Raw genomic sequence first — 10,360 nt, 5'->3', positions numbered from 1 at the left:
AACAATTGAATGAAGTTGTTTAAGGTAAAAAAATTCAAATATTTTCATTTCCAATATATTGAATACATCTATTTTTATAAATATCTATCATTTATAGTCTTTAAAGAGTATCCCAAAGATATTCGTTAACATTTTTGAGAATTTTTTATTTTATTTGTTATGAAGGAATTTTCAGAAAAATTATAATGTGATTACATCATATCAAAGTTTAAGCCATTTTAAGTCACTTTATCATTTCACACAAATAAAAAATGTAATTAATTTTATATGTGAAAAAAGGAAAATGAATGTTTATATAAAATTATTATCTATTAATTGCATGAGAAAATAGAGTAATAAAGTATGAAAAGAATATAGAAAAATGAAGGTGTGATTTATTAGTGAAACAATTAATCCCTCTTGTTAGAAGATATTGGTTTTCTTTAGAGGACTGTCGTATCTCTAAGGATTAGTCTTGAACTCAAGTTGCCGGAGTTGACCATCGGCGGCTAGAAACGGCTTTGTCTTCTCGATTCGATTCGATTCGATTCGCGGCGGCGATACCCCCAAATTGCACGTGAGTTCCCACTCGTCTGTAATTTAGTATCTAGTTAATTAAAATATGTAAAGATAATTGTACATGTTGTTTAATCCCTTTTTTTCTTAGAAAGATCTATAGCTTATATTACGTGATGGATTTTAATTAAATCTCAGACTAAATCTTTGTCTCCATTTGGTGGATACTTTTGATTAAAAGAGGAACGCCGATAGAATTCTGTTAGAACTTGTGTTGGATAAGTTTCAAAATTACATTTTTCATATAGTTTTTTTTGTTTGCAAATGTATCATTGATGATATTATTAGTTTTTAGATATTGATATTAGGCGTATTATTTTATTGTATCTCTCTAGTTTACTAATTTGTTGTAGTTAAGTAAGTGATAGTTTCTTCGTAATGCAGCTGAACCTTTCCTTGCGCTTTGTGGCAACTTAATGAACTATACTTACCCTTCTGCTTAGTCGTATCTGTAAATCTAACCCGAGCTGAGGGTTTCATATCACTTTTGGTTGAAAATCATAGGAGCAAGCAAGGAACTCAGAAAGATTTGATATGGCAACTAGACGCGTTCGTTACACCCCTCTTGCCACAGATGAGGATGATTATGTTGGTAATCAAACTAGATCATTTGACCCTCGATTTGATTACACACCGAGAGCCTTGGACAGAGTTCCCTGGAAATCTATTGCCCTTGCACTCTTCCTCTTGTTTCTTGGTACCGGACTTCTGTTTCTTTCATACTTTATTTTCACTGGTCATATGGGGGGAGAACGCTCTCAAGCTTATGGCCTTTTAGCATTAGGATTTCTGAGCTTTCTCCCAGGTATGTATAAGTCTCTGAATGTTGTATGCATTGTTTATGTGTGCTAGGTACTCTGACTTAGTTAATATCAACAACAGGGAAAATAATTTTGGCACTTTTTCTGACTACAAATATGATGTCAAATAAGTTAAGTTTGTTGAATGTTATGTTATACATCAAGGTCCACAAAGATGATTGTGCTGAAGCGCTTTTAGATTTACTAACAGAAAAATAAACTAGCATAAAGGACTCCAACTTTCTAAATGTTAGGACAATTTGGTTAAATTGAGAATAGTAGATTCACTTAATGATTAGCATAGAAATAATTCATACTACTAGATCATTACATAAACTGCGCAGCCCCCATGTATGCATCATCGTCTTTTTAGTGAATCATAAAAATGGTTCCAATGGAATAGGATGGTACACAGGATCCCCACCAACTGTACATAAGTTGTTTCATGGAAATGATTCTGCTTTATTATGTAGAAGTAAATTGCATGCTGTTTCTGGAGTATAACTACACATGATAGGTTATAGGCATACTATAGTAGATCCCAGATTACATGTCGTCGTTTCATGTCCCACCACTTAAAACATATGCCCCTAGGATTAAAGAGTCATTTCTTCCAACACAACATTTTTTGTTTAGTAGTGCAGATGGTAGTGGGGGAGTGGGAAAATGGATGGAGTGTACTCTGGTTTGAACCTGTGCTCCCGCTTTCCACCCAACACTTACATATGTTTTACCACTAAGTTGTGTTATCAAGACTTATTGCAACACAACTTCGTTAACTCTAGTGTTTTGGTATCATATTGATTGTTGAAGTGGATCATGAGAAAATGGGCATGGAATGGGGACGATTGATCTCTATCGCTATGATTATGGTCACCACCATTACAAGTTAATTATTTATTTTAATCTTAATTATATGTGAAATGATGTTGCTTGACATGACTTTTTGACCTGTTTTATTTGTTCTTTAGCTATAAATGTGTAACTACTTTTTGTTAGGGGATACACCTGCATTCATAGAGAAAAAAGTTTAGTTTATACATCTATCATGCTGTCTTTCTCTGGTTATCACCTTTAAACTCTTCTCAGACTCAGATTGATTTATCTGTCTTGATAACTTTTTGTTGGATAAATACGCATCATACCTTATATTGATTTCTGAATGCAGGATTTTATGAGACTCGACTTGCGTATTATGCCTGGAGAGGTGCCAAAGGTTATCGCTTTTCTGCCATCCCTGATTACTAGAGCAGATGGGTTATACCTTCCAAACTCAGACGTGATCAGATTTCGGTGCTCCTTATTTGTATGCTTTGCATTGAATAAATAAAATTGTACAATGGGGTTAGAAAATGCAGTAATACAATTTAGAAAGACAAAAAATATGCACAAGATTATTTGTAAGAATAGAAAATAACAGTAAAATCTAGCGTGGAATTGTTCTATTAAGCAATATTGCATGGTTCTTGTTTTCTTCAACTGAGCCTATTTTGCATAGTACTTGCTTTCTTCCTTAAACTGAGCGTATTTTAATTATGTGGAATCAACATCTAACTGTACTTTCCTGTCACATTGGTTTGTCAATGATGTATTTTTTGGATTGAAGTTTGTCAAATTATGTTTGATTGAACCTCGTTTTGCAAAGTCGAGTTTGATTAAAATGAGTTTGCCTCGATGTCATTTATGTTTGATTGCATATCTTTTCTCAAACGGATATCTAACAAAGTGTAATTTGTTTAGATGATTAGTACATATATAAAGTACTTTTGCTTGATTATGATAGGGATGTCTTTTGTTTTAGTTACCAAGGGTGGTTGTTTTGGCTGAAAATAATACTTACTTGGTTTAGAAATACAATTTTTTTTTTTAACCAATGGGGGTTGAGCTGAAGGAGCAATCTTCCACGTGACATACCAAATTCTCTTAGTGAGCTATATATAGTAGAGTACTTAGCTATACAAAGCTAGTTGTTGAGAATTAACTCATCAGGATTTTTTCAAATATTGAAAAAATAACATACAAAGAAGGTCCTTGAAGTTAAGGACAAAAACTTCTACATTTAAATTTTTAAAAATAAGTTGAAATACTTTCTCATGATTATCATGATCAATTTTTCAACCTTTCAGATTGTATGTAAAAAGTTGATTTTATCATGAGATGAACCATTAGTTTTGTTCTTAGTAATAAGTTACTTCAAAAATTTCATTGGAAGATGTTAGGATTAAAAACAGAAGTTTTAGACTCAAAAACAACAGAAGTATGACTCAAACATATAGATCATATAAACTGGACTGAGTTTTCTAGCTATATAAGGAAGCATATGTTATAACACTCTCTTATCCTCCATAAGATAGTGTCTTAACATTCAAAACTGAATTTGAACACTCCATTTGAGTTATGAGAACCCAACTTAATACTATCTTTCATTTTTTATCTTCTCCTTAAGTATTTCATATGAGACAATCATTAAGTTTCTGAATAGTACTTAAGATATCATTGAAGAATAATTAGACACAATCATAAAAATGTTTCTTACACAAGTTATGTATGAAAATATTTAACTTCATCCAAGATACGAGGGACATATTCAAGTTAAACCATCAAGTTCTTGCCTTAAACCTTTAAGGACTTCCTTAATGTTCAATATCTCTCCAAAACCTGTTGTCAAATAAAAGTTGCTGTCACTACTAGGCGATTTACATAAAGAGGATTGATTTTATATCTGACTGAAACAAAACCATGTACAGGATGATAGCTATCTAAAAGAGGATGATACAATGAAAGCATATATCAATTCAAGATTACTCCAGACTACTTTATTGATTTACATCATGATATAGATAACTCTCACATGAGAGGATTTTTACAAAGCATTCCAAAATCACATACTTAGCTTTTACTTGATTTATCTTTTCAATAAGAACATAGATTTTTTATTTTTAAGTGTGGTGTATTGAACACCTACACTGGTTCTTCTTCTAACTTCAACTGAATGAAGTATCTACAATGAAGGGATGATGAGAAAGTATTATCGTTGGATAATGAGACACAGTTGAATACAAAGAGCCATTTGAATGATGATTCATCATTGACGCAACCTATCCTCCATTCGTTCGGTGCTTGACGGTAGTGGTGTTATGTTAGCTCCACGTAATGGTAATTGCTGGTTTGTTGTGTATGCTCAAAAGAGCTTAAGCCTATGATCCGGATGCTTTTTGTGTTTCAAGTCAATTTATGGTTGTTGATGCTTGATGTTATCAAGTTTCATCATAGTGAGTTTTTGGCTCCTGGATATGCTTTCGTGTTGGGGGACAAGTTCATTCATCAGTTTCAAGACTTGAGTTTGGGTTCAACGAGCACACAATTGGTTTGGTTCTTTTGAACGTTCACACATCCCACTTTTTTTTTTTTTTTGCAATCTGGTTTCGTTCCCATATGAGGATTTGTTGGGTTGTGGACGAAGTGTGTCTTTGTTAGATTTTGGTTATGTGATTACCCATTAGGGTTAGTCTCTATTGTGTATTTATCATTGTTTGTATCATCGTTTAGGGTTGGTTTCAATGTTTATGTGGTTTTTTTGGTATAGGTCTAATGTCCCCAATATTTCTTTTTTAGAGTGAATACTCATTTTGGTCATTCATAATTTTATGACGAACCAATTATGTTCTTGGCAAAAATAAACTCAAAACAGTCCATAACATTTTCATAGTAGTGGACAAATAAGTCCTTCTATTATAATTAATCATGGACTACTTTGTTCCTACTACAAAAATTTTAAGGACTAAATTAAGTTTTAAATTTGTGAGTGATTGAATTGACCCATCATAAAGTTGTGAGGGACCAAAATGTGTCTTAACTCTCCTTTTTATTTGATCTATTTTCTTTTGCTTAACTTTTTTTAACCATAAATGTGTAAATTTGATTTTGATATGTTTGGAAGTTTTTAAATAGAATTGATTTTATTTTCATAATTGATTTTAAACATTTTTGTAGGTAGAATTGATGTTACCATGAATTTAAGATTTTAAACAAGAGTTCAAACATATATCGTTGTTGGATTGGGCTAAGAACACAATTCATCCAAACCTTATCCAATTAAATATGGAAAATTGCTCTTGTCATAAAGAGAATTGCTCATTCTCATAGAAACTTTTCAAAATACCTCCACGTGACTTAGCTCATGTTGGTGTATAATCTGCGTGACTTAAGTCGCGTTCGGTATATATATCAATGTGACTTAAGTCACGTTGCTTTCTGGTATAGAAACAGAACATCAACTATTTTGTCAAACATTTTCCAAAACATCAAGTGCAATTTTCATCAAATTTGATCAAAACAACATCAAATTCTACCATAACATCAAGTACGTGATTATGATTATTTGACATTGGTTTTTTGGTTTTGTTTAAAAGTTAGATTTTTTGATGAAATTTCATAATTTTAGGTGTTTGATAAAATGCCTCAATGCTTTTTTTTTTTTTTTTTTGCAATGTTAATGATTAAATTAGTTAGAAATTGAATTCTTAATGTTGATTATAGTGAGTTTGAGTGCAATGCGGTAGTTTAGAGATTGAAATGACACAATGTGGTAGTTTGGGTACAATGTGAATTGTTGATGTTGATTAGTTAGAAATAACACAATGTCCCTATTAAAAAATCATTGATTTTTTGCATTGTTTATGTTGTGTAGATATGTCTAAGAGACTGGATAGGCTGAAAGTAGGCAGATAGAGCATGACACAGAGTGCACGGGCCGAAAAAGAGGGTGATGCTCATCAGGAAAAGGATGGTGAAATTGAATATGATGTTACTCAATTGAAAAAGAAAGTAAAAACCATCACAACATGACACATCAAATGCGAAGGATCTAAAAAACAAACCAATGTCAAGGTGCCAACATACAATTTCAACAAGCTGAGAAGGACTGGAAGGGCCTGCTATTTTGATCCACAACCAAAATTAGGTGCCCCAGAAACTGTAGAGGACAATCATATTGAAATTGAAATTTGTGAGGGAGAAGAATAAAAGATATTTTAGTAATGGCTTATAACAATATCTTTGTTTTTCATTGTTTTTGGATATGATGATTTTTAGCCTTTGCGCATTTTTATGACATTTTGGTACATTTTCGGTTTTTCTTTTTCTGTATTATAACTTTGAATGAATTTGCGTATTTTAACATTGAATGAATGATGAAAACATGGATGAAAATGAATGAAGGGGTGTATGTATGAATGCATGAATGAATGAATACATGAATAAAGCAATTATGCATGTTTTGCTTGCTTACACCAATAGAACATGACTTAAGTCACGTTGGAATATAACCTACGTGAGTCAAGTCACATTGAGGTATAACCAACATGACTTAAGTCACGTTCGGTATATCCAACGTGAGTTAAGTCACATGACATTCATTTATAGGTCAGACAATACCTCATTTCTTCATTCTTCTTCATTTCACATCTAAAATCTCTAAAAACCATCCAAATCTCCAATTTCTTCAAGTTCAAATCAACCAACACTCCAATAACAAGTAAGTTTTCATAATCAAGTACTATTGACATTTTATGTTTATATGTTACATTTTTCCTCTGAAATTAGAATTTTTTTAATTTAAGGATTTGTTTAAATTTTAATTTTTTTTTTTTTTGCAAGAAATGATACAATGTTTACATGTTATGTAAATGACTTATGTTGCTTAAATGTTTAGGTGATAGCATGTTTATGTTGTAGTTTTTAGTTTTAGGGTTTATGTATAATTTTCACTCTAAGTGTTCGATGAAATGTTTGAATGATTTTTTTCATTGATTGTTTTTAATTTCTTAAGGTGTATATCTGAAACAATGGACAATTTGTTCAACACTCAAGTATACTTCAACGGTGGAAACCCTAATTTGTTCAAGGTTCGGGACGATGTCACGTTAAAGGAACTTAAGGATCAACTTGATGAAATCAACCAACGACTCAATCCCGAAGACACAAGAAGGGTGGAATACGTTTGGTATGAACTTCCACCGTTCAACTCATAGTGGAGATTGACGTTCAGTCAACTGGAGTTAACGAACGACATCGATGTGAGGAGCATGTTCTCGATATTTGGTCAGGATATCATCTTCCCGACGATCGAGATGGATGCTACATTGTTGAGACCTCCTGAAGATATTCTCAAGAGTTTGACTCGGCCAGACGAAGATGTTTAGGTAGTATTATTATGTTGTGTCATTATTTTATTGGATTTTAGTTTAATTCTTGTAAGTTTGCTGAAGATGTTGGTATTGAAGTGTCTTATAATTAACGTAAAAGGTTTGTAAGTCTCTTGGAAACTCAAAAGAATGAAGAGAACACAACATGTATTCTGCCGAATCAACTATATAGTTTTCACATCGAATTTCTTCGTATAGGATGAATGCCACAAAAGAGAGTGCATTTCCAAGATGTTGTTTTGAGCTTGATCATGCTCCCCTGTTAGGGATGGGAATAGGCCAGGCCGCTCGTCAGGGGCCTATGGCCCGACCTACTGAAAGCTCGACCCGACCTAGCTCGTTTAATAAAAAGGTCAAGCATGAGCTTTTTAAAAAACTTGTTAATTTAAATGGGTTAGGCTTAAGCTTATAAAAAAGCTTATCAAGCCCGCCCGTATGTGAATTTATTATATTTCCTCACATTTATTATTTACATAGTAATACATAAAAAATAAATAGTTCCTTCAAATTCTTATATTAAGTTACTGATTTTTTTTTTTATCACATTGAAGATTTTATGCATTTTTTCTGCTTAAGTCTTGATTTTGTTTTCAGTTTCTTACTGTCTGAAAGCTTGTTAAGTTATCATTAAATACCCATATTGTTATTTGATTTGTGTGAACTTTTGAGGCTTGGTACTAATATGCCTAAGGTTAAGTATAGTTATCAGATTAAGTTTAAAATCCTTCTTGTTATCAGACATGATTATTCTTGAGTTCCTATCAATCTATAAATTTTACGATTGTGTTTTATTAGTTTAATTTGTATCTAATTAATGTTTATCTCTACATTAAGTACGTTCCACAAATTGAAAAGAAATAAAAATGGATGAATGGACTCTATTTGAAATTTGTAACACAAACAAGACTTTTAGATAGGCTAATAGGTCAGACCAGGCTTTTAAAAAGGCCAGGTCAGGCTTAAAATAAAGCCTTTGACGGGTAAAAGGCCAAGTCTTAGGCCTTAGTTTTTTCAACTAGGCCTGGCCTATTTAAGCAAAGCCCGGCTCGGCCCGGGCTCATTCCCATATCCTCTGTCAATTGAAACTTGTCAGTTGGCAAGGCAGTAAGATTAAGTTAAAAAGAATATATTGGGATGCATTCTTTTTTGTGAGTAGTCGTCTTATATGAGGGAATTCGATGTGATAACCTATATAGTGATTCAGTATAATACAAGTGTTGTGTTTTCTTCATTCTTTTGAGTTTTCAAAGAGAGTTGCAAATTTTTACGCTAAGTATAAGACACTTCAATGCTGACTTACTTGGCAAACTTTCAAGAATTTAATTTAAACTCAATATCATGATGATACCACATATTTAGGGAGAATGTAATGTAAAGTATATTAAATTAAAGCTAAATAAAATTGTGTATTTTTGGATTTGATTTCGTGTACTTATGTATTTTTAGTTATGATTTATTTTGGATCATGAATAAATTGTTGTTATTGTTGTTTCTAAGACATGACATGCTTTTAAAAAATGAAAATAACATATTGTATGTTTGAGGTATTAAAGAAATAGCATCTTTGTGAAAAATTGCAAAATTTGATGAAATCTTAACTTACCTAAAACCAACGTGTCTTAAGCAGGGCCGGCCAATACCCGTTGAGGCTGGGCTATGTCACCGGGCCTTAATTTTTTTGGGCCCCAAAATCCTTTTTTTTTTTTTTTTTTAATTTGCAAAGAACTAAACTATCTATTATATATAATGAATGTGCGTCGCTCCAGTGGTGTGTGCATGTTCAGCTGAGTGTATGGTCCCATTTGAGCAATTTTTGCCATAATTTTTATATAGTGCGGCCCAAATTGTTTTCATCAACCTTTACAAGATTAAACCCGGGCCTACAAATTGTTTGAGACAGCCCTGGTCTTAAGTCACGTTGATACTATTAAACATGATTTAAGTCACATGAGAGTTAGCAATTTTCTTTAGGAGAAGAACAATTTTCTTGAATTTGGCTAACTTGGCTAACCCATGCGCCACATGATTAATAGTCCTACAATTAAACACAAAATAACAAGTCCCAAAAGCTAAATCATTTTAACTTCTTTTTTTTTAAGGACTAAATCATTGTAACTTATCTTTACATATATGCATTTTATGTTATTAAATTTTCCTATCTATACTTAAACTTAATATATGCATACACACACACACACACACACACATATATATATATATATATATATATATATATATATATATATATATATATATATATATATATATATATATATATATATATATATATATATATTTATTATTTTAAATTAATGAAAAGACAAACATGTTAGTACCCGTCTATCGTTTATGTTTTATTTATATTATATCAATTTAAATTAGTTTGCTAAATTTAATTTTATAATATCTATAACGCTTTGAAAAAATTGATTTAGAAAAAGATTCACTAAAATATATTGTTTAGAAAAAATAACATGTAGTTTGTTTTTTCAATTCTTTAAATTTAAATTTATCATTAACAAAATTGAAAGGTAAAAGATCAATATATTTGATTAAAAAAAAGATCATTAAATTGTTAATGGTACAAAGACATATTAATATAACCAATTATAATTAATGAATTTTAGAGTAAACTTGTCTGAGGATAATTTATATATATTGAAAATAGGCTATGAAAAAATTATCACCATTATTAGTGGCATAGACGACCTCATTTAATTTTAATAAATTTTATGATTTTTTATAGTATAATATATATTTTGACTGCATAACATAATATTATAATATATATATATATAT

General features: G+C 31.3%; 1 protein-coding gene across 2 annotated transcripts; it reads left to right on the top strand.

Annotated features, from left to right (window-relative positions):
- Nucleotides 1-371: 371 nt before the first annotated feature.
- LOC11443334 (transmembrane protein 230) lies at nt 372-2,898 on the top strand. Of its 2 annotated transcripts, none has more exons than XM_024777413.2 (3): nt 372-556; nt 1,060-1,360; nt 2,524-2,898. In XM_024777413.2, the coding sequence occupies exons 2-3, from the start codon at nt 1,090-1,092 to the stop codon at nt 2,601-2,603; spliced, it is 351 nt and encodes a 116-aa protein (XP_024633181.1). In that variant the 5' UTR covers nt 372-556; nt 1,060-1,089; the 3' UTR covers nt 2,604-2,898. The 2 variants fall into 2 exon arrangements, with proteins under 2 accessions (XP_024633181.1, XP_003593812.1); XM_003593764.4 differs by having other exon boundaries at nt 374-556; nt 940-1,360.
- Nucleotides 2,899-10,360: the final 7,462 nt, after the last annotated feature.

The sequence above is a fragment of the Medicago truncatula genome, chromosome 2 (assembly GCF_003473485.1).
Source record: "Medicago truncatula cultivar Jemalong A17 chromosome 2, MtrunA17r5.0-ANR, whole genome shotgun sequence".
NCBI lineage: Eukaryota > Viridiplantae > Streptophyta > Magnoliopsida > Fabales > Fabaceae > Medicago > Medicago truncatula.
This window is presented reverse-complemented; position numbering and strand designations above follow the sequence as displayed.

What these genes read in the sequence shown, in the direction of transcription:
- LOC11443334 (XM_024777413.2), top strand. Translation starts at nt 1,090, where the DNA reads ATGGCAACTAGACGCGTTCGTTACACCCCTCTTGCCACAGATGAGGAT. An exon ending in ATTTCTGAGCTTTCTCCCAG is followed by an intron (nt 1,361 to 2,523) that starts GTATGTATAAGT and finishes TTCTGAATGCAG; the next exon opens with GATTTTATGAGACTCGACTT.